The 25,164-nt window shown below is 45.2% G+C and overlaps 1 protein-coding gene across 2 annotated transcripts in view; it reads right to left on the minus strand.

The window, feature by feature from the left end:
- Nucleotides 1–25,164, minus strand: part of scarb1 (scavenger receptor class B, member 1) — a 177,698-nt gene that overhangs the window by 71,776 nt on the left and 80,758 nt on the right. For both annotated transcript variants that reach the window (XM_068006246.1, XM_068006245.1), the window contains exon 7: nt 20,368–20,534. In XM_068006246.1, coding sequence (XP_067862347.1) covers nt 20,368–20,534 — 167 coding nt within the window. The remainder of the gene's footprint in view (nt 1–20,367; nt 20,535–25,164) is intronic.

Below are 25,164 nucleotides of genomic sequence, written 5' to 3' on the forward strand. Positions count from 1 at the left end.
TGCTTACAATGCCACCAATCTGTGTCTCATCAGCAAACTTTCTTTAAACATTTCCGACTGATGATCAGTCGTTTTACCCATTAACAGATTTGCCCAGTTTACTGTGGACCGTCTCTGTCTCATCCCATTGAAGTCGGCCTTGCCCAAGTCTAGACTCTTAGCAGCTTTCAAACATGACCTTGAACCACCTCCCCTTGACATTCAACGGCATTACCATCGCCGAATCCCCCACCATCAACATTCTGGGGGTCACCATTGACCAGAAACTTAACTGGACCAGCCATATAAATACTGTGGCTACGAGAGGCTGGGTATTCTGTGGCAAGTGACTCACCTGACTCCCCAAAGCCTTTCCACCACCTACAAGGCACAAGTCAGGAGTGTGATGGAATACTCTCCACTTGCTTGGATGAGTGCAGCTCCAACAACACTTAAGAAGCTCGACACCATCCAGGGCAAAGCAGGCCACTTGATTGGCACCCCATCCACCACCCTAAACCTTCACTCCCTTCACCGCCAGTGCACAGTGGCTGCAGTGTGTACCATCCACAGGATGCACTGCAGCAACTCGCCAAGGTTTCTTCGACAGCTCCTCCCAAACCCGCGATCTCTACCACCGAGAAGGACAAGAGCAGCAGGCACATGGGAACAACACCACCTGCACGTTCCCCTCCAAGTCACACACCATCCCGACTTGGAAATATATGGCCGTTCCTTCATCGTCGCTGGGTCAAAATCCTGGAACTCCCTTCCTAACAGCACTGTGGGAGAACCGTCACCACACGGACTGCAGCGGTTCAAGAAGGCGGCTCACCACCACCTTCTCAAGGGCAATTAGGGATGGGCAATAAATGCCGGCCTCGCCAGCGACGCCCACATCCCATGAACGAATAAAAAAAAATTCGATCATGTTATGATAAGGAGTAGTTGAGGTGACTAGCACAGATGTATTTAAGGGGAAGCAAATTAAACACGAGGGAGAAAGGATTAGAAGGATACGCTGATAGGATTAGATGAAGTATGGAGGGAGGAAGCTCGTGTGGAGTATAAACACCGGCACAGACCCTGTACATTTTATTTAATTCTATTTAGGGTATATTCACCAGGAAGGTGCCAGGGATGGGAACTATAGTTGTGACAAAAGACACGAGATACTGGGACTATTTCCATTGAAGCAAAGAAGGCCAAGAAGAGATGAGAACAGGAGGAGGCTATTCAGTCCCTCAAGCCTGTTTCACCATTCCATCAGATCATGGCTGATCAGTAACTCCATTTCCCTTGATGCCCTTACCCAATAAAAATCTAACAAGCTCAGTCTTGAAAATTTCAATTGACATCCAGCATCCACAGTCTTTTGGGGAGAGTTCCAGATTCCGACTCTCTTTTGTAGTGGGAATCTAGAACTCTGTGAAAAAGTGCTTCCTGAATTCACTCCTAAATGGCCTAGCTCTAATTTTAAGATTGTGTCCCCTTGTTCTTGATTCCCCACCAGAAGAAATAGCTTCTCTGCATCTACCCTATCATAGGAACATAGGGGCCGTTTAGCCCCTCAAGCCTGTTCCGCCATTCAATGAGTTCATGGCTGATCTGTGAGCTAACTCCATTTTCCCGCCTTAGCCCCATATCCCTTAATACCTTTGGTTAACAAAAATCTATCAATCTCAGATTTAAAATTAACAATTGAGCTAGCATCAACTGCTGTTTGCAGAAGAAAGTTCCAAACTTCTACCACCCTTTCCTAACTTCACTCCTGAAAGTCCTGGCTCTAATTTATAGGCTATGTCCCCTTGTCCTAGACTCCCCAACCAGCGGAAATAGTTTCTCTCCATCTACCTTATCGGTTCCCCTTAATATCTTGAAAACTTCGATCAAATCACCACTTAATCTTCTAAATTCCAGGGAATGCAACCCTAGTTTGTGTAATCGCTCCTCGTAATTTAACCCTTGTAGTCCAGAATTGACAGTCACTTGGACGAGTGTGGGTTGATTAGGGAAAGCCAGCATGGATTTGTTAAAGGCAAATCGTGTTTAACTAACCTGATAGAGTTTTTTGATAAGGTAATAGAGCGTGTAGATGAGGGCAATGCAGTTGATGTGGTGCAAATGGACTTTCAAAAGGTATTTGATAAAGCACGCATGCCGTATTGTGTCCAGTTCTGGGCACCGCAATTTAGGAAAGATGTGAAGGCCTTGGAGAGGGTGCAGATGAGAATCACTAGAATGATTCCAGGGATGAGGGACTTAAATTACGTGGATAGACTGGAGAAGCTGCGATTGTTCTCCTTGGAACAGAGAATGTTGAGAGGAGATTTGATAGAGGTATTCAGAATCATGAGGGGTCCAGACAGAGTAGATAGAGAGAAACTGTTCCCATTTGGCGGAAGGGTCAAGAACCAGAGTACATAGATTTAAGGTGATTGGCAAAAGAACCAAAGGTGACACGAGGAAAAACGTTTTTACACAGCGAGTGGATAGGATCTAGAATGCACTGCCCGAGGGAGTGGTGGAGAACATAAGAACATAAGAAATAGGAGCAGGAGTAGGCCAATCGGCCCCTCGAGCCTGCTCCGCCATTCAATAAGATCATGGCTGATCTGATCCGAACCTCAAATCTAAATTCATGTCCAATTTCCTGCCTGCTCCCCGTAACCCCTAATTCCCTTTACTTCTAGGAAACTGTCGATTTCTGTTTTCAATTTATTTAATGATGTAGCTTCCACAGCTTCCTGGGGCAGCAAATTCCACAGACCTACTACCCTCTGAGTGAAGAAGTTTCTCCTCATCTCAGTTTTGAAAGAGCAGCCCCTTATTCTAAGATTATGCCCCCTTGTTCTAGTTTCACCCATCCTTGGGAACATCCTTACCGCATCCACCCGATCAAGACCCTTCACAATCTTATATGTTTCAATAAGATCGCCTCTCATTCTTCTGAACTCCAATGAGTAGAGTCCCAATCTACTCAACCTCTCCTCATATGTCCGCCCCCTCATCCCTGGGATTAACCGAGTGAACCTTCTTTGTACTGCCTCGAGAGCAAGTATGTCTTTTCTTAAGTATGGACACCAAAACTGTATGCAGTATTCCAGGTGTGGTCTCACCAATACCTTATATAACTGCAGCAATACCTCCCTGTTTTTATATTCTATCCCCCTAGCAATAAAAGCCAACATTCCATTGGCCTTCTTGATCACCTGCTGCACCTGCATACTAACTTTTTGATTTTCTTGCACGAGGACCCCCAGATCCCTTTGTACTGCAGTACTTTCCAGTTTCTCGCCATTAAGATAATAACTTGCTCTCCGATTTTTCCTGCCATAGTGCATAACCTCACATTTTCCAATATTGTATTGCATCTGCCAAATCTCCGCCCACTCACTCAGCCTGTCTAAATCCCCCTGCAGGTTTTTTATGTCCTCCTCACTCTCTACTTTCCCTCCCATCTTTGTATCATCTGCAAACTTTGATATGTTACACTCGGTCCCCTCCTCCAAATCGTTAATACAGATTGTAAAGAGTTGGGGACCCAGCACCGACCCCTGCGGAACACCACTGGCTACTGGTTGCCAGTCCGAGAATGTACCATTTATCCCAACTCTCTGCTTCTTGTTAGATAACCAATCCTCCACCCATGCCAGAATATTACCCCCAATGCAGTGATTCTTCATCTTGAGCAATAATCTTTTATGTGGCACCTTGTCGAAAGCCTTCTGGAAGTCTAAATACACCATGTTCACTGGTTCCCCTTTATCCACCCTGTACGTTATGTCCTCAAAGAACTCAAGCCAATTTGTCAGACATGACTTCCCCTTCGTAAAGCCATGCTGACTTTGTCCTACTGTTTCCTTAATAATAGACTCCAAAATTTTACCCACCACAGATGTTAGGCTAACTGGTCTATAATTTCCAGCCTTCTGCCTACTACCCTTTTTAAATAAGGGTGTTACATTAGCAGTTTTCCAATCTGCCGGGACCTTTGCCGAGTCCAGAGAATTTTGGAAAATTATTACCAAAGCATCCACAATCCCTACTGCCACTTCCCTCAAGACCCTAGGATGTAAGCCATCAGGTCCAGGGGATTTATCCGCCTTGAGTCCCATTAATTTACTGAGTACCAATTCCTTAGTGATTTTAATCGTATTTAGCTCCTCCCCCCCTCGAGCCCCCTGTTTGTCCAGTGTTGGGATATTCTTAGTGTCCTCTACCATAAAGACTGAAACAAAATATTTGTTCAGCATTTTTGTCATCTCCATGTTTCCCACCATTAATTTTCCGGTCTCATCCTCTAAGGGACCTACGTTTGCCTTAGCCACCCTTTTTCTTTTTATATAACTGTAGAAACTCTTGCTATCTGTTTTTATATTTTTTGCTAATTTATTTTCATAATCTATCTTCCCTTTCTTAATCAATCCTTTCGTTACTTTTTGCTGTCTTTTGAAGACTTCCCAATCTTCTATCCCCCCACTAAGTATGGCTACCTTATATGCCCTTGTTTTTAGTCGGATACCAGCCTCAATTTCTTTACTTAGCCACGAATGGCTGTCATTTCTTTTACACCCTTTTTTCCTCAGTGGAATATATTTTTTTTGAAAGTTGTAAAATAACTCCTTAAATGAACACCACTGCTCATGTACCGTCTTACCCTTTAATCTATTTTCCCAGTCCACTTTAATCAATTCCGCTCTCATACCATCATAGTCTCCTTCATTCAAGCTCAGTACGCTTGTTTGAGCGGGACAAATATCCTTGCGGGGAGGTTTGCCAGCACTGTTGGGGGGGTTTAAACTAACTTGGCAGGGGGATGGGATACAGAGTGGAGCTACAATAGGGGGTGATGTGCAGCCAAATATAGAGAAAAAAAACAAGTCAGCTTGGAAGACAGGGCAAATATGTGAGGGCAAGGCTGGATGGCATCTATTTTAATGCAAGGAGTCTTGCGAATAAGGTGGATGAACTGAAGGTGTTGATAAACACATGGGAGTATGATATTGTTGCTGTCACAGAGACATGGTTGAGGGAGGGGCAAGACTGGCAGCTCAATATTCCGGGGTACAGAATCTTCAGGCGAGACAGAGGGGGAAGTATAAGAGGAGGGGGGTTCGCAATATTAATTAAAGAATCAATTACTGCCATAAGGAGGGATGATATGTTAGCAGGTTCCTCTAATGAGGCCATATGGGTGAAGCTTAAAAACATAAAGGGGGCAAGCACTTTGATGGGAGTGTACTATAGGCCCCCAAACAGTCAGGGGGAGATAGAGGAACAGATATGTAGGCAAATCTCAGAAAATTGTGCAAATAATAGGGTAATAATAGTGGGGGATTTCAACTTCCCCAATATTAACTGGGATACTCAGAGTGTAAAAGGCTTAGAGGGTACAAAATTCTTAACGTGCATCCAGGAGAGCTTTTTGAGCCAGCATGTAGAAAGTCCTACAAGAGAGGGGGCGGTACTGGACCTAATTCTAGGGAATGTGGCCGGCCAAGTGGAAGAAGTGCTAGTAGGTGAGCACTTTGGGGACAGTGACCATAATTCGGTGAGATTTAAGGTGGTCATGGAAAAGGACAGGGAGGGGCCGGAAATAAAGGTTCTAAATTGGGGGAAGGCCGATTTTAATAGGATAAGGCAGGATCTGGCCAAAATGGACTGGGATCAGCTGCTTGTAGGAAAATCCGCATCGGAGCAATGGGAGTCTTTCAGAAGGGAGATTGAGACCATACAATGGCAACATGTTCCCGTAAAGGTCAAGGGTGGTTCCAAGAACTCCAGGGAACCTTGGATGTCAGGGGATATACGAGAATGGATTAGGAAAAAAAGGAGGGCTTTTGGCAGATACAAAAGGCTAAAAACGGAGGAAGCCCTAGAGGAGTACAAAAAGTGCAGGGGGATATATAAAAAAGAAATTAGGAGATCAAGGAGGGGCCATGAAATAACACTGGCGAGCAAAATAAAGGAAAATCCTAAGATGTTTTATAAGTATATTAAGGGTAAGAGGATGACTAGGGAAAAAATAGGGCCCATTAGGGACAAAAATAGCAATCTGTGTGTGGAGCCGGCAGATGTAGGAGGGGTTCTAAATGAATTTTTTGCATCTGTTTTCACTATGGAGAAGGACGATGTAGACATAGAAATACGGCAGGGGGACTGTGATATACTCGAACATATTAACATCGAGCGGGAGGAGGTATTGGCGGTTTTAGCAGGCCTAAAAATGGATAAATCCCCAGGCCCGGACGAAATGTATCCCAGGCTACTGTGTGAGGCAAAGGAGGAGATTGCGGGGGCTCTGACAAATATATTCAGAACCTCTCTGGCCACAGGGGATGTGCCAGAGGACTGGAGAACCGCTAATGTAGTACCATTATTCAAGAAGGGGAGTAGGGAAAAACCGGGGAACTACAGGCCAGTGAGCCTAACATCAGTGGTAGGAAAATTATTGGAAAAAATTCTGAAGGACAAAATTAGTCTCCACTTGGAGAAGCAAGGATTAATCAGGGATAGTCAACATGGCTTTGTCAAGGGAAGATCATGTCTGACTAATTTGATTGAATTTTTTGAGGGGGTGACTAGGCGTGTGGATGAGAGTAACGCAGTGGATGTGGTATACATGGATTTCAGTAAGGCCTTCGATAAAGTCCCCCACAGGAGACTGGTCAAGAAGGTACGAGCCCATGGAATCCAGGGTGCCTTGGCACTTTGGATACAAAACTGGCTTAGTGGCAGAAGGCAGAGGGTGATGGTCGAAGGTTGTTTTTGTGACTGGAAGCCTGTGGCCAGTGGGGTACCACAGGGATCGGTGCTGGGTCCCTTGATGTTTGTTGGTCTACATTAATGACTTGGATATGAATGTAAAAGGTATGATCAGTAAGTTCGCTGATGATACAAAAATTGGTAGGGTGGTAAATAGCGAGGAGGATAGCCTCAGTCTGCAGGACGATATAGATGGGTTGGTCAGATGGGCGGAACAGTGGCAAATGGAATTTAACCCGGGAAAGTGCGAGGTGATGCACTTTGGAGGGACTAACAAGGCAAGGGAAAACACAATGAATGGGAGGACCCTAGGCAAGACAGAGGGTCAGAGGGATCTTGGTGTGCAAGTTCACAGATCCCTGAAGGCGGCGGAACAGGTAGATAAGGTGGTAAAGAAGGCATATGGGAAACTTGCCTTTATTAGCCGAGGCATAGAATATAAGAGCAAGGAGGTTATGATGGAGCTGTATAAAACACTGGTTAGGCCACAGCTGGAGTACTGTGTGCAGTTCTGGTCGCCACACTACAGGAAGGATGTGATCGCTTTGGAGAGGGTGCAGAGGAGATTCACCAGGATGTTACCAGGGCTGGAGCGCTTCAGCTATGAAGAAAGACTGGGAAGATTGGGTTTGTTTTCCTTGGAGCAGAGGAGGCTGAGGGGGGACATGATTGAGGTGTACAAAATTATGAGGGGCACAGATAGGATGGATACTAAGGAGCTTTTTCCCTTCGTTGAGGGTTCTATAACAAGGGGACATAGATTCAAGGTAAAAGGCGGGAGGTTTAGAGGGGATTTGAGAAAGAACTTTTTCACTCAGAGGGTGGTTGGAGTCTGGAACTCACTGCCTGAAAGGGTTGTGGAGGCAGGAACCCTCACAACATTCAAGAAGCATTTGGATGAGCACTTGAAATGCCATAGCATACAAGGCTACGGACCAAATGCTGGAATATGGGATTAGAGTAGACAGGGCTTGATGGCCGGCGCGGACACGATGGGCCGAAGGGCCTCTATCCGTGCTGTATAACTCTATGACTCTATGACTCTAACCAACCTTCTCACCCTCTAATTGGATATGGAATGTAACCATGTTATGGTCACTCATTCCAAGGGGATCCTTAACTAGGACATTATTAATTAATCCTGGCTCATTACACAGGACCAGGTCCAAGGTTGCTTGCCCCCTTGTAGGATTAGTTACATACTGCTCAAGAAATCCATCCCTAATACACTCAATAAACTCTTCCTCAAGGCTGCCCTGCCCAATTTGATTTGTCCAGTTAATATGATAGTTAAAATCCCCCATAATTATAGCTGTTCCCTTATTACATGCCCCAACGATTTCCTGATTAATACTTCTTCCAGCAGAGTTGCAACTATGAGGAGGCCTATATACTACGCCCACGAGTGTTTTTTTCCCCTTATTATTCCTTATCTCTACCCAAACTGTTTCATTATCCTGATCCTTTGTCCCAATATCATTTCTCTGTATTACAGTGATGCCTTCCTTTATTAATTGTAAACAATTTTACAACACCAAGTTATAGTCCAGCAATTTTATTTTAAATTCACAAGCTTTCGGAGATTTTCTCCTTCCTCAGGCAAATGTTTCAAGGAAATGTTGTAAAATTGTTTACAATTGTCAACCCCAGTCCATCACCGGCATCTCCACATCCTTTATTAACATAGCCACCCCACCTCCCCTTCCTTCCTGCCTGTCCTTCCTGATTGGAAATTAAATTTGCCAGGGTATTTAACAGTCGTTGTCACTCTGCAGCCATGTTTCTGTAATGGCCACAAGATCATACCCATACGTAGTTATTTGTGCAGTTAACTCGTCCGTTTTGTTACAAATGCTACGTGCATTCAGATAAAGAACTTTCAAATATGCAGATTCGATCATGGCCTTCAACAGAGAACTGAAGAAGTACTTGAAACGAAAAAATGTGCAGGGCTACGGGGATAGGGCGAGGCAGTGGGACTAGCTGGATTGCTCATGCGTAGAGCTGGAGCGGATTCGATGGGCCGAATGGCCTCCTTCCGTGCTGTAACATTCCATGGTAAGCTTATCATCAAGATTGCAGCCTATGGAATAAAGGGGGCAGTAGTAACATGGATACAGAATTGGCTAAGGGGCAGGAAACAGAGAGTAGTGGTGAACGGTTGTTTTTTTCGGACTGGAGGGAGGTGTACAGTGGTGTTCCCCAGGGGTCGGTACTGGGATCACTGCTTTTCTTGATATATATTAATGACTTGGACTTGGGTGTACAGGGCACAATTTCAAACTTTGCAGATGACACAAAACTTGGAAGGGTAGTAAACAGTGAGGAGGATAGTGATAGACGTCAAGAGGATATAGACAGGCTGGTGGCTTGGGCGGACACGTGGCAGATTAAATTTAACGCAGAAAAATGCGAAGTGATACATTTCAGTAGGAAAAACGAGGAGAGACAATATAAATGAGAGGACACAATTCTAAAATGGGTACAGGAACAGAGAGATCTGGGGGTATATGTGCACAAATCATTGAAGGTGTCAGGGCAGGTTGAGAAAGCGGTTAAAAAAGCATATGGGATCCTGGGCTTTATAAATAGATTTTCCACAAGCCTCCGAAAGCTTGTGGAATTTAAAATAAATTTGTTGGACTATAACTTGGTGTTGTAAAATTGTTTACAATTTATAAATAGAGGCAGAGAGTACAAAAGTATGAAAGTCATGATGAACCTTTATAAAACATTGGTTTGGCCACAACTGGAATCGTGTGTCCAGTTCTGGGCACCACACTTTAGGAAAGATGTGAAGGCTTAGAGTGGGTGCAGAGAGATTTACTAGAATGATTCAAGGGATGAGGGACTTTAGATATGTGGATAGACTGGAGAAGCTGGGGTTGTTCTCCTTGGAACAGAGACGGTTGTGAGGAGATTTGATAGAGGTATTCAAAATCACAAAGGGTCTAGACAGAGTAGATAGAGAGAAACTGTTCCCATTGGCGGAAGGCTCAAGGACCAGAGGACATAGATTTAAGGTGATTGGCAAAAGAACCCAAGGGGACATGAGGAATAACTTTTTTTTAAAACACAGCAAGTGGTTAGGATCTGGAATGCACTGCCCGAGGGGGTGGTGGAGGCAGATTCAATCATGGCCTTCAAAAGGGAACTGGCTAAGTACTTGAAAGGAAAAGATTTGCAGGGCTACGGGGATAGGGCGGGGGAGTGAGACTTGTTGGATTGCTTTTGCATAGAGCCAGCGTGGACTCGATAGGCCAAATGGCCTCCTTCCGTGCTGTAACCTCTCTGTGATCCAAGGCCAATATATCCTTCCTAAGGTGGAGTGCTCAGAACTGAACACAATACTCCAGGTGTGGTCTAACCAGGGCTTTGTATAGCTCCAGCATAACTTCTACCCCCTTGTATTCAGGTCCTCTAGATATAAAGGCCAGCATTCCATTAGCCTTTTTGATAATTTTCTGTACCTGTCCTTACTGATCTATGTACATGGACCTCTAAGTCTCCTTGGACCTATCAAATGAAAGAATATAATGAGTTTAACAGTTCCTCAAAAATGATAATCTTTCCAGGTCTTTCTGACCCTTCTGACCTGTAAGGTTCTTTGAACTAAATCAAGCAGCTGAATAGACAGGAAGGCTGTAAACTTTGGGAGGGGGCAACAGCTAATTTAGTGACTTTTGTCGTGCTTCTGTGAATATTGGGGTATCTTCACAGGATATAGGGACTGACACATCATTAACTCACCATTTATGAGACATTTGTTAAAACAAATGTAAGGAATCTTACAACACCAGGTTATAGTCCAACAAATTTATTTTAAAATCATAACCTGGTGTTGTAAGATTCCTTACATTTGTCCACCCCAGTCCATCACCGGCATCTCCACATCTTTGTTAAAACAGTACGTGCAGAATGGCACATATTTTATTTCTACCTGAAAAGATAAGAGACTGGCTTTTAGGCAGCAGGAACACAATCGGAGGAGGAACAGATAGTTAGACACATCCAGCAGATCGATGCTGGCCTTTGGCCTAATGCTATGTAACTATCAGGAAGATCACCATCAATGAGCCAGGCATGCCGATTGTCCAATCGCGCGAGGCGGTGATATGAATCTATTATTGCACTGTTAAAGCGAGTGTTAATTACTGCTAATGGGCTGTAATATAATATAGTCTGAACTATCTTATACGATAAAAAGTCTGAACAACCTCTATAACCAATATAGTGTCAAGTCAAACCATTGAATATTGGGAGAAACAAACATCCCTGCTCCAGAGTTTTATACACAAGTCCCTTTATTATTTTAAAAACCTTGATCAGAAATCAACCCTCAATCTTCTAAACTCAAGGGAACACAAGTCTAGTCTATGCAACCTGTCCTCATAATTTAACTCTAAGCCCCAGTATCTTTCTGGTGAATCTGCACTGCACCCCCTCCAAGGCCAATATATCCTTGCTGAGGTTCAGTGCCCAGAACTGAACACAGTCTCCAGATGAGGTCTGACCAGAGCTCTGTACAACTGAAGCAAAACTTCCACCCCTTGTATTCCAGCTCCCTTGAAATAAAGGCCAACATTCCGTGAGCCTCTTTGATTACTTTTTGTACCTGTGCATTAGCTTTTAGCGATCTGTGTACATGGACACCCAAATCCCTTTGCTTTTAGACGCATTAAGAAAATACTCCAATTTGTCTTTCACAAATCCAAATGGATGACCTCACACTTCCCCACAATGAACTCCATCGGCCAGAGTTTTACCCACTCACTTAGTCTGTCTATGTCCCTTTGTAACTTCCTGCTCTCATCCACGCAACTTACTGTTTCTCCTAACTTAGTATCATCTGCAAACTTGGATATACAACTCTCAATTCCTTCATCCAAATCATTGATATATATGGTGACAAGCTGAGGCTCCAGTACAGATCCCTGGGGAATACCACTAGTCAAATTTCGCCAATCAGAGAACATTCTCTCTATCCGCACTCTCTTGTTTCCTACCTCCCATCCAATTATCAACCCTTGCCACAAGGTTACCTCCAATTCCATGCACTCTCATTTTTGCTAATAATTTCTTGTGTGGAACCTTATCAAATGCTTTCTGGAAGTCCATATAGACAACATCCATAGACAATCCCCTATCCATCATGCTCATAAGCTCCTCAAAAAATTCAATTAGATTAATCAGACATGACCTATCCTTCACAAATTCATGCTGACTCTCTTTGATCAGTTGATACTTGTCCAAGTGCTCAGTCACTCGGTCTCTGACGATAGATTCCAGTAAGCTGACATTAAACAGATAGGTCTATAGTTATCTGGTTTCTCCCTCCCTTCTTAAATAATGGAGTGACATTTGCAATTTTCCAATCCAAAACCACACTTCCTGAATCTAGAGCGCTTTGGAAAATTATGACCAATGCATCTGCCTGGACTAATAATCCAGAGTCATGAGTTCAAATCCCGCCATGGCAGCTGGGGAATTTAAATTCAATTAATTAACTTAAATTAATTAAATAAAAATCTGGAATTAAAATACAATTATTAATAATGGTGGCTGTGAAACTACCGGATTGTCGTAAAAACCCATCTGGTTCACTAATGTCCTTTAGGGAAGGAAACCTGCCGTCCTTACCCGGTCTGGCCTATATGTGACTCCAGACCCACAGCAATGTGGTTGATTCTTAATCACCCTCTGAAATGGCCTAGCAAGCCACTCAGTTGTAAAATCTCGCTACGAAAAGTCATAATAAGAATAAAACCGGACGGACCACCTGGCATCGGACCACAAGGCACCAGACACGACAATGGCAAACCAAGCCCAGTCGACCCTGCAAGGTCCTCCTCACTAACATCTGGGGACTTGTGCCAAAATTGGGAGAGCTGTTCCACAAACTAGTCAAGTAACAGCCTGACATAGCCACACTCAGAATCATACCTTTCAGCCAACGTCCCAGACTCTTCCATCACCATCCCTGGGTATGTCCTGTCCCGTCCCACCGGCAGGACAGATCCACCAGAGGTGGCGGTACAGTGATATACAGTCAGGAGGGAGTGGCCCTAGGGGTCCTCAACATTGACTCCAGACCCAATGAAATCTCATGGCATCAGGTCAAACAGGGGCAAGGAAACCTCCTGCTGATTACCACCTACCGTCCTCCCTCAGCTGATGAATCAGTCCTCCTCCATGTTGAGCACCACTTGGAGGAAGCACTGAGGGTAGCAAGGGCACAAAATGTACTCTGGGTGGGGGACTTCAATGTCCATCACCAAGAGTGGCTCGGTAGCACCAATACTGACTGAGCTGGCCGAGACCTGAAGGACATAGCTGCCAGACTGGGCCTGCGGCAGGTGGTGAGCGAACCAACACGAGGGAAAAACTTACTTGACCTCGTCCTCACCAATCTACCTGTCACAAATGCATCTGTCCATGACAGTATTGGTAGGAGTGACCACCGCACAGTCCTCGTGGAGACGAAGTCCCGTCTTCGCACCGAGGACACCATCCAACGTGTTGTGTGGCACTACCACCCGTCTATAGCATGTTGCTTCCGCTGTTTAGCATGCATGTAAGTCCTGAGTTGTAGCTTCACCAGGTTGGCACCTCATTTTTAGGTACGCCTGGTGCTGCTCCTGGCATGCTCTTCTACACTCCTCATTGAACTGTGGTAGATCCTCTGGCTTGTTGGTAATGGTAGAGTGAGGAATATGCCGGGCCATGAGGTTACAGATTGTGCTAGAATACAATTTTGCTGCTGCTGATGGCCCACAGTGCCTCATGGATGCCCAGTTTTGAGCTGCTAGATCTGTTCTGAATCTATCCCATTTAGCACAGTGGTAGTGCCACACATGTTGGATGGTGTCCTCAGACGGGACGTCATCTCCACGAGGACTGTGCAGTGGTCGCTCCGACCAATACTGTCATGGACAGATGCATTTGCGACAGGTAGATTGGAGAGGACAAGATCAAGCAGGTTTTTCCCTCGTGTTGGTTCGCTCGCCACCTGTCGCAGGCCCAGTCTAGCAGCTATGTCCTTCAGGACTCGGCCAGCTCGGTCAGTAGTGATGCTACCGAGCCACTCTTGGTGATGGACATTGAAGTCCCCCACCCAGAGTACATTCTGTGCCCTTGCTACTCTCAGTGCTTCCTCCAAGTGGTGTTCAACATGGAGGAGGACTGATTCATCAGCTGAGGGAGGGCGGTAGGTGGTAATCAGCAGGAGGTTTCCTTGCCCCTGTTTGACCTGATGCCATGAGATTTCATGGGGTCTGGAGTCAATGTTGAGGACTCCCAGGGCCACTCTCTCCTGACTGTATATCACTGCACCGCCACCTCTGGTAGGTCTGTCCTGCCGGTGGGACAGGACATACCCAGGGATGGTGATGGGAGAGTCTGGGACATTGGCTGAAAGGTATGATTCTGTGAATATGGCTATGTCAGGCTGTTGCTTGACTAGTCTGTGGGACAGCTCTCCCAAATTCGGCACAAGTCCCCTGATGTTAGTGAGGAGGACTTTGCAGGGTCGACTGGGCTTGGTTTGCCTTTGTCGTGTCCGGTGCCTAGTGATCTGATGCCGGGTGTCCGGTTTTATTCTTATTGTGACTTTTCGTAGCGAGATTTTACAACTGAGTGTCTTGCTAGGCCATTTCGGAGGGCAATTAAGAATCAACCATATTGCTGTGGGTCTGGAGTCACATCTTGGCCAGACCGGGTAAGGACGGCAGGTTTCCTTCCCTAAAGGACATTAGTGAACCAGATGGGTTTTTACGACAATCCGGTAGTTTCACGGCCACCATTATTAATAATAGTATTTTAATTCCAGATTTTTATTTAATTAATTTAAGTTAAATTCCCCAGCTGCCATGGCGGGATTTGAACTCATGACTCTGGGTTATTAATCCAGTAACATAACCACTATGCTACGAGAGCAGGTCAGACGCTGGGTATTCTGTGGTGAGTGACTCACCTCCTGACTCCCCAAAGCCTTTCCACCATTTACAAGGCACAGGTCAGGAGTGTGATGGAATACTCTCCACTTGCTTGGATGAGTGCAGCTCCAACAACACTCAAGAAGCTCGACACCATCCAGGACAAAGCAGCCCGCTTGATTGGCACCCCATCCACCACCCTAAACATTCACTCCCTTCACCACCGGCGCACAGTGGCTACAGTGTGTACCATCCACAGGATGCACTGCAGCAACTCGCCAAGGCTTCTTCGGCAGCACCTCCCAAACCCGCAGCACCTTCGGCAGCACCTCCCAAGGCTTCTTCGGCAGCACCTACCACCTAGAAGGACAAGAGCAGCAGGCACATGGGAACAACACCATCTGCACGTTCCCCTCCAAGTCACACACCATTCCGACTTGGAAATATATCGCCGTTCCTTCATTGTCGCTGAGTCAAAATCCTGGAACTCGCTTCCTAACAGCACTGTGGGAGAACCGTCACCACACGGACTGCAGCGGTTCAAGAAGGCGGCTCACCACCACCTTCTCAAGGGCAATTAGGGATGGGCAATAAATGCCGACCTCGCCAGCGACGCCCACATCCCATGAACGAATTTTAAAAAAAATTCCTCATCATATTTTTAAAAACTTCTATTAAATAGAAGAGTTTTGATAGAGTAAATAACAGACTATTGCCTCTGGTTGGATGAGAAGTGATCACCACCAACTTCTCAAGGGCATCTAGGGATGGGCAATAAATGCCGGCCTTGCCAGCGCTGCCCATATTCGGAGAATGAATTGAAAAAAATCATACCCTTATGGAAGTTTGTGCCTCAAACTCCAAGTACTGTGAATAAAAAACTCTTCCCTGTCCAGTCATAGCCAGAGAATCTCCTGCATTGGCTTCTCTTCTCAACCCCGCACATTTACCTCTGGAGCCCCCATGTATCTGTCCTTGGCCCCATTCCATTTCTCATTTACATGCTGCCCTTCAGTGACATCATCCAAAAACACAATGTCAGGCTCCACATGTATACTAATGACACCTAGCTCTACCTCACCACCACCTCTCTCAATCTCTCCACTGCCCCTGATTTGTCACGCTGCATATCAGAAATTTCTGCTGATCCAGTCCTGGATCATCAGAAATTTCCTCCAATTAAACATGGGCGTGTCCGAAGCTATTGTCTTCCGTCCCCACCACAAATTCTGTTCCCTCGCTACCGATTCTATCTCCCTCTCTCTGGCTGAACCAGACTGTTTGCAAACTCGGCGTCCTATTCGACCCTGAGCTGAGCTTCCCACCCCATATCCTCTCCATCACAAAGACTGCCTACTTCCACCTCCCTTCGCCCTTCTCTACCCTGCCTCAGCCCATCTGCTGCTGAAACCCTCCCTATCTCTATAACCTCCGACAGCCCTACAACCCTTCAAGAACTCTGCATTCCTCCAACTCTGGCTTCATGTCTATGCCTGATTTCCTTTGCCCCACCATTGGCGACCATGCCTTCAACCGTGTTAGATTTACCATAACTAACTCCCTAGGCCCTAAGCTCTGGAATTCCTTCCTAAACCTTTCGGTATCTTCACCTCTCACCTCCTTAAAACCTACCTCTGACCAAGCTTTTGATCACCTGTTGTAATATCTCCTAATGTGGTTCGGTGTCAATTTTTGTCTGATAATCGCTCCTGTGAAGCGCCTTGGGGTGTTTTTCTTAACTTGCATTTATATACCACCTTTTTAAGGTAAGAACATAAGAACATAAGAAATAGGAGGAGTAGACCATACGGCCCCTCGAGCCTGCTCCGCCATTCAAATCAGATCATGGCTGATCTTTGACCTCAACTCCACTTTCCCACCCGATCCCCATATCCTTTGATTCCCCTAGAGTCCAAAAATCTGTCGATCTCAGCCTTGAATACATTCAATGACTCAGCATCCACAGCCCTCTGCAGTAGAGAATTATAAAGATTCACAACCCTCTGCGTAAAGAAATTCCTCCTCATCTTAGTCTTGAATAGCCGACCCCTTATCCTGCAACTATGTCCCCTAGTTCTAGACACTCTAGCCAGGGGAAACAATCTCTCAGCATCTACCCTATCAAGCCCCCTCATAATCTTATATGATCACCTCTCATTCTTCTAAACTCCAGAGAGTATAGGCCCATTCTACTCAACCTCTCTTCATAGGAAAACCCTCTCATCCCAGGAATTAATCGAGTGAACCTTCCTTGCACCGCCTCCAAGGCAATTATTTCCTTCCTTAGATAAGGAGACAAAAACTGTACACGGTACTCCAGGTGAGGTCTCACTAAAGCCCTGTCCAACTGTAGTAAGACTTGCTTACTCTTGTATTCCAACCCCCTTGCAATAAAGGCCAACATGCCATTTGCTTTCCTAATTGCTTGCTGTACCTGCATACTAACTTCTTGTGTTTCTTGTACGAGGACACCCAAGTCTCTCTGAACACCAACATTTAATAGTTTCTCACCATTTAAAAAATATTCTATTTTTCTATTCTTCCTACCAAAGTGAATAACCTCACATTTCCCCACATTATACTCCATCTGCCATCTTCTGGCCCACTCACTTAACCTGTCTATATCCCTTTGCAGACACTTTGTGTCCTCCTCACAGCTTGCTTTGCCACCAAGCTTTGTATCATCAGCAAACTTGGATACATTACACTCGATCTCTTCATCTAAGTCATTAATATAGATTGTAAATAGCTGAGGCCTAAGCACCAATCCTTGCGGTACCCCACTGGTTACAGCCTGCCAACCTGAAAATGACCCGTTTATCCCTACTCTCTGTTTTCTGCCCTTTAGCCAATCCTCTATCCATTCTAATACATTACCCCCAACTCCATGAGCCCTTACCTTGTGTAACAACCTTTTATATGGCACCTTATCGAATGCCTTTTTAAATTCCACTGGTTCCCCTTTATCTACCCTGCTAGTTACATCCTCAAAAAACTCTAATAAATTTGTCAAACACGATTTCCCTTTCATAAAACCATGTTGACTCTGCCTAATCATATTATGATTTTCTAAGTGCCCTGTTACCACTTCTTTAATAATGGATTCCAGCATTTTCCCGACGACCGATGTCAGGCTAACTGGCCTGTAGTTCCCTGTTTTCTCCCTCCCTTGTTGTAAAAGTTATTGTTGTAAAATTATGTATTTGCATAAATATAATTAAAGCTGCCTTAGTTTGGCAGACTTGCACTTTTTAATCCCCCTTTTGATTTGTTCTTTATAAACTTTCCTGATTTTCCCTTTCCTACACCTTTTTCAGCCTTTTGCTCTCTTTTCTGCTTCATCTTTTTCTTCCTCCTCCCCCATCATATTAGTTTAAACCTTTCCACAAGGCACTAGTTACTCCCCTGGTAAAGATATAGGTCACAGTTTTGGTCAGGTGAAGCCTGTCAATCCTTTATAGGTCATTGGTCTCCTGTCCAAATAATTACTCTATACCATGTCACTATAGACTTGGCTGACACTTTGTACAGTACTTAGGGAGTGCCAATTTATCACAGGAGTTTTCAGATAAAATGTTAAATGGAGGCCCTTCTGCCTAGTCCGCCTCCTGTGCCTGGTCTGGTGCTTCGAGTAGATGGGAACGATACCAGGGCACTATTAACATTTGCCCTTCAACCAAATCCACTAAAAAGAGATCAATTGATCATTCATCAGATTTGCTGTTTGTGGGACCATGCTGTGCACATAAGGTTGATGAATTTTACCTACATATGGAATCATACAGCATAGAAGGAGGCCATTCAACCCATTCTGCCTGTGCTGGCTCTTAGAAAGAGCTATCCAATTGGTCCCATTCCCCTGCCCTTTCCCCATAGCCCTTGAAATTTTTCCTCTTAAGTATTTATCCACTTTCCTTTCGAAAGTTACTATTGAATCTGCTTCCACCACCATTTCAGGCAGCGCATTCCAGATCATAACAACATGCTGTGTAAAAAAAATTTCTCCTCATCTCTCCACTTGCTTTTCTGCCAATTATCTTCCATCAGTGTCCTCTGGTTATCGAACCTCCTGCCACTAGAAACAGTTTCTCCCTATCTACTCTTATCTAAACCGCTCATAATTTTGAGCATCTGTTTTAAATCTCCCCTTAACCTTCTCTGCTCTAAGGAGAACAATCCCAGCTTCTCCAGTCTCTCCACATAACTGAAGTCCCTCATCCCTGATACCATTCCAGTAAATCTCCTCTGCACCCTCCCTAACGCCTTGACATCCTTCCTAAAGTGTGGTGCCCAGAATCGGACACGATACTCCAGCTGAGGTCTAACCAGTGATTTATAAAAGATTTACCATAACTTCCTTGCTTTAGTACTTTCAAAGAACCAGCACAGGCATGATGAGCCGAATGGCTTCCTTCTGTGCTGTACTGAAATTAACCCTCCTTCAGTTAAGTATCTTCACCTTTGATTGTTCCTTGTCCTTTTCCGTAACTACTCTAAACCTAATGATGCTGTGATCACTGTTTCCCAAATGCTCTCCCGCTAAAACATGCTCCACTTGCCCCACTTCCCCAGAACTAGATCCAGCACTGCTTCCTTCCTCATTGGGCTGAAAACATACTGATTGAGAAAGTTCTCCTATACACACATCAGGAATTCCTACCCCTCTTTGCCCTTTACACTGTTACTATCCCAGTCTATATTGGGATCATTGAAGTCCCCTTTATCACTACTTTATTGTTTTTTTTACATCTTTATGAAATTTGCTTTCAGATTTGCTCCTCTGTCTCCTTCCCACTATTTAGTGACCTATAGTATACACCCAGTAATAGCTCCTGCTCTGCTTCTTAACTCTAACCAAATGTACTCTGTCGTTGAATACTCAAGTACACCATTCCTTACCAGGGCTGTAACAGCATCTTTGATCAATTATTGCCACTACCTATTCCTTTTTTCCCTTCCCTATTTCTCTGAATACATTGTAGCCAGGAATGTTTACTTCCCTTTCATGCCCTTGTTTGAGTCAGGTCTCCATTATTGCCACTATATCATAATTCCATGTGGCAATTTCTACCTGCAGCTCACCAACCTTATTTACCACACTTCGTGCATTTACGCACATGCACTCCGAACCCACCTTAGTCTACCTTGTATTTCTCCCCTGTCTGATCCCTCCTATTTCTGAACTACTCATTATTCTAATGCTGTTTGCCTCTTCCAGTCCTCTCTGCACCTTGTTTTTCCTCTCTGATGCTGCATCCTGGTGTCCATCCCCTGTCAAATTAGTTTAAACCCTCCCCCACAGCACCAGTTAACCTCCCCACGAGGACATTGGTCCCAACTCTGTTGAGGTGCAACCCGTCCATCTTTTACAGGTTCCTCCTGCCTCAGAATTGGTCCCAATGCCCCAGGAATCTGAAGCCCTCCTTCCTGCATCATTTCTCTAGCCATGCATTCGCCTGCTTTACCTTGCTGTTCCTATACTCACTGGGAGTAATCCAGAGGTTACCACCTTTGAGGACCTACTCTTCAGTTTCCTCCTTAGCTCCTGAAACTCTGTCTATAGGGACTTAATGGTCACTGCACTATAAAAGTAAGTCATTGCTGGTGAAGCACTTCGGGATGTCAGGAGGACAAATAAATCAAAATATTTTCTTTTTTATGAGTTTATAGAAGCTCAGATACTCACGGTGTCTGCACGTGCTGACGTTTAGAACCCCGGACTCTCTGCATGGACAGAAGCCTTCATTGGGGGGATACACAGTTCCATTCGCAAACAGGGTCTTGGGGGCAACATACCGATAAGAAGGTATATCAAAAGTCCAACCAGATTCTTGAAATACTAGTTCCAATGTTCTGTTTATTTTTTATATAAAAAAAGGCATTTTAATAATATTGCTACTAAATTTATTCATACAATCAAGGAAAACTTTCCTTTCCCAATGGCTTTTGTTGTGCGAGCTATCAACAGAACAAAGCAAAGATGCATAGAAGGTTCCAACACAGAAACAGACCATTCAGCCCATTAAGTCTGTGCCAGTGTTTTTCTCCATATGAGCAACCCAGTCTAATCCCACTCTCTCCCCCACTCCATGAAATATTCCACCCAGTAAATTAATGGGACTCAAGGCGGATAAAATCCCCTGGACCTGATGGCTTACATCCTAGGGTCTTGAGGGAAGTGGCAGTAGGGATTGTGGATGCTTTGGTAATAATTTTCCAAAATTCTCTGGACTCAGTAAAGGTCCCGGCAGATTGGAAAACTGCTAATGTAACACCCTTATTTAAAAAGGGTAGTAGGCAGAAGGCTGGAAATTATAGACCAGTTAGCCTAACATCTGTGGTGGGTAAAATTTTGGAGTCTATTATTAAGGAGACAGTAGCGGAACATTTGGATAAACATAATTTAATAGGACAAAGTCAGCATGGCTTTATGAAGGGGAAGTCATGTCTGACAAATTTGCTTGAGTTCTTTGAGGACATAACGTACAGGGTGGATAAAGGGGAACCAGTGGACGTAGTGTATTGAAACTTCCAGAAGGCATTCGACAAGGTGCCACATAAAAGATTATTGCTCAAGATAAAGAATCACTGGATTGGGGGTAATATTCTGGCATGGGTGGAGGATTGGTTATCTAACAGGAAGTAGAGAGTTGGGATAAATGGTTCATTCTCGGACTGGCAACCAGTAGCCAGTGGTGCTCTGCAGGGGTCAGTGCTGGGTCCCCAACTCTTTACAATCTATATTAACGATTTGGAGGAGGGGACAGAGTGTAACATATCAAAGTTTGCAGATGATACAAAGATGGGAGGGAAAGTAGAGAGTGAGGAGGACATAAAAAACCTGCAAGGGGATATAGACAGGCTGGGTGAGTGGGCGGAGATTTGGCAGACGCAATACAATATTGGAAAATGTGAGGTTATGCACTTTGGCAGAAAAAAATCAGAGAGCAAGTTATCTTAATGGCGAGAAACTGGAAAGTACTGCAGTACAAAGGGATCTGGGGGTCCTAGTGCAAGAAAATCAAAAAGTTAGTATGCAGGTGCAGCAGGTGATCAAGAAGGCCAACGGAATGTTGGCTTCTATTGCTAGGGGGATAGAATATAAAAACAGGGAGGTATTGCTGCAGTTATATAAGGTATTGGTGAGACTGCATACAGTTTTGGTGTCCATACTTAAGAAAAGACATACTTGCTCTCGAGGCAGTACAAAGAAGGTTCACTCGGTTAATCCCGGGGATGAGGGGGCGGACATATGAGGAGAGGTTGAGTAGATTGGGACTCTACTCATTGGAGTTCAGAAGAATGAGAGGCAATCTTATTGAAACATATAAGATTGTGAAGGGGCTTGATCGGGTGGATGCGGTAAGGATGTTCCCAAGGATGGGTGAAACTAGAACTGGGGGCATAATCTTAGAATAAGGGGCTGCTCTTTCAAAACTGAGATGAGGAGAAACTTCTTCACTCAGAGGGTAGTAGGTCTGTGGAATTTGCTGCCCCAGGAAGCTGTGGAAGCTACATCATTAAATAAATTTAAAACAGAAATCGACAGTTTCCTAGAAGTAAAAGGGAATTAGGGGTTACGGGGAGCGGGCAGGTAATTGGACATGAATTTAGATTTGAGGTTGGGATCAGATCAGCCATGATCTTATTGAATGGCGGAGCAGGCTCGAGGGGCCGATTGGCCTACTCCTGCTCCTATTTCTTATGTTCTTATCCACTCTCCCCTTCACTCCCTGTACCCTTTAATAACCCACCCAGTGTAATCCCACTTCCCCCTCATTCCCCATATCCTTTAATAACCCATCAAGTCTAATTTCACTTTCCCCCTCACTCCAAGTACCCTTTAATATCCCACACAACCTAATCCTATTCCTGCTCACTCCCCGTGCCCTTCAATATCTCACACAGTCTAATCCCGCCCTCCTGCTCACTCCCCATACCCTTTAATCATAGTATCATAGACATACAGGAGGAGGCCATCCAGCCCATCATGCCTGTGCCGGCTCTTTGAAAGAGCTCTCCAATTAGTCCCATTCCCCTGCTCTTTCCCCATAGCCCTGTAAATGTTTTCCCTTCAATTATTTATCCAGTTCCTTTTTGAAAGTTACCATTGAATCTGCTTCCATCACCCTTTCAGGCAGCGCATTCCAGCGCATTCCAACTCGCCGCTTAAAAAAAATGTTTCCTCATGACGCCCTCTGGCTCTTTAGCCGATCACCTTAAATCTGTGTCCTCTGGTTACTGACGCTTCTGCCACTGGAAACAGTTTCTCCTTACTTACTCTGATCAAAGCCGTTCATGATTTTGAACACCTCTATCAAATCTCCCCTTAACCTTCTCTGTTCTAAGGAGAAAACCCCAGCTTCTCATCCCTGGCACATTTCTAGTAAATCCCATCTGCACCCTCTCTAAGACCTTGACATCCTTCCTAAAGTGTGGTGCCCAGAATTGAACACAATACTCAAGCTGAGGCCTAACCAGTGTTTTATGAAGGTTTAGTATAATTTCCTTGCTTTTGTATTTTCATGCCTATATTAATAAAGCCCAGAATCCCACATGCACTTGTTTTTAAAAAAACATCCTTCTCAACTTGTCCTGCCACCTACGAAGATATTAATACGTGCACCCCAGGTCTCTCTGTTCCTGCCCTCCCTTTAGAATTGTACCATTTAGTTTATATTGCCTCTTCTCATTCTTCCTACCAAGGGGAGGGTGAGGGAGAGAGGGGACCGGGCGAGAGAGACTGGGGTGGAGGGGGGAAGGAAGGAAGGGAGGGTGGGGAAGGAAGGAAGGGAGGAAGGGGAAGGGGAAGGAAGGGGAAGGAAGGGAGGAAGGGGAAGGGGAAGGGGAAGGAAGGGAGGAAGGGGAAGGAAGGGAGGAAGGGGCAGGGAGGAAGGGGAAGGAAGGGAGGAAGGGGCAGGAAGGAAGGGGAAGGGGCAGGAAGGAAGGGGAAGGGGCAGGAAGGAAGGGGAAGGGGCAGGAAGGAAGGGGAAGGGGCAGGAAGGAAGGGAGAGAGCGGAAGGGGAAGGAAGGGAGGAAGGGGAAGGGGAAGGAAGGGAGGAAGGGGAAGGAAGGAAGGAAGCGGAAGGAAAAAGGAAGGAAGGAAGGAAGGAAGGAGAAGGAAAAGGAAGGAAGGAAGGAAGGGAGAAAAAGAAAGAAAGAAAGAAATGGGGCAGGAGAGAGAGAGAGAGGGAGAAAGAAATGGGGGGGGAGAGAGAGAGAGAGAGAGAGAGAAATGGGGTAGAGAAATTGGGCAGAGAAATGGGGTAGAGAAATGGGGCAGAGAAAGAGAAAGAAATGGGGCAGAGAAAGAGAAAGAGAACGAGAAAGAAATGGGGCAGAGAAAGAGAACGAAATGGGGCAGAGAAAGAGAAAGAAATGGGGCAGAGAAAGAGAGAGAGGGAGAAAGAAATGGGGCAGAGAGAGAGAGGGAGAGAAAGAAATGGGGCAGAGAAAGAGAGAGAGAGAGAGAGAGAGAGAGAGAGCGCGAGAGAGAAAGAAATGGGGCAGAGAAAGAGAGAGAGAGAGAGAGAGAGAAAGAAATGGGGCAGAGAAAGAGAGAGAGAGAGAGAGAGAAAGAAATGGGGCAGAGAGAGAGAGAGAGAGAGAGAGAGAGAGAGAAATGGGGCAGAGAAAGAGAGAGAGAGAGAGAGAGAAAGAAATGGGGCAGAGAAAGAGAGAAAGAAATGGGGCAGAGAAAGAGAGAGAGAGAGAGAGAGAGAGCGGGAGAGAGAAAGAAATGGGGCAGAGAAAGAGAGAGAAAGAAATGGGGCAGAGAAAGAGAGAGAGAGAGAGAGAGAGCGCGAGAGAGAAAGAAATGGGGCAGAGAAAGAGAGAGAGAGAGAGAGAGAGAGAGAAAGAAATGGGGCAGAGAAAGAGAGAGAGAGAGAGAGAGAGAGAGAGAGCGGGAGAGAGAAAGAAATGGGGCAGAGAAAGAGAGAGAGAGAAAGAAATGGGGCAGAGAAAGAGAGAGAGAGAGAGAGCGCGAGAGAGAAAGAAATGGGGCAGAGAAAGAGAGAGAGAGAGAGAAAGAAATGGGGCAGAGAAAGAGAGAGAGAGAGAGAGAGAGAGAGAGAAAGAAATGGGGCAGAGAAAGAGAGAGAGAGAGAAAGAAATGGGGCAGAGAGAGAGAGAGAGAGGGAGAAAGAAATGGGGCAGAGAGAGAGAGAAAGAAACGGGGCAGAGAAAGAAAGAGAGAGAGAGAGAGAGAGAGAGAGCGCGAGAGAGAAAGAAACGGGGCAGAGAAAGAGCGAGAGAAAGAAACGGGGCAGAGAAAGAGCGAGAGAGAGAAAGAAACGGGGCAGAGAAAGAGAGAGAGAGAGAGAAATGGGGCAGAGAAAGAGAGAGAGAGAGAGAGAGAGAGAGAGAGAAATGGGGCAGAGAAAGAGAGAGAGAGAGAGAGAGAGAGAAAGAAATGGGGCAGAGAGAGAGAGAGAGAAAGAAATGGGGCACAGAAAGCGAGAGAGAGAGAGAAAGAAATGGA

This window comes from Heptranchias perlo, chromosome 25 (assembly GCF_035084215.1).
Source record: "Heptranchias perlo isolate sHepPer1 chromosome 25, sHepPer1.hap1, whole genome shotgun sequence".
NCBI classification, from domain to species: Eukaryota; Metazoa; Chordata; class Chondrichthyes; order Hexanchiformes; family Hexanchidae; genus Heptranchias; species Heptranchias perlo.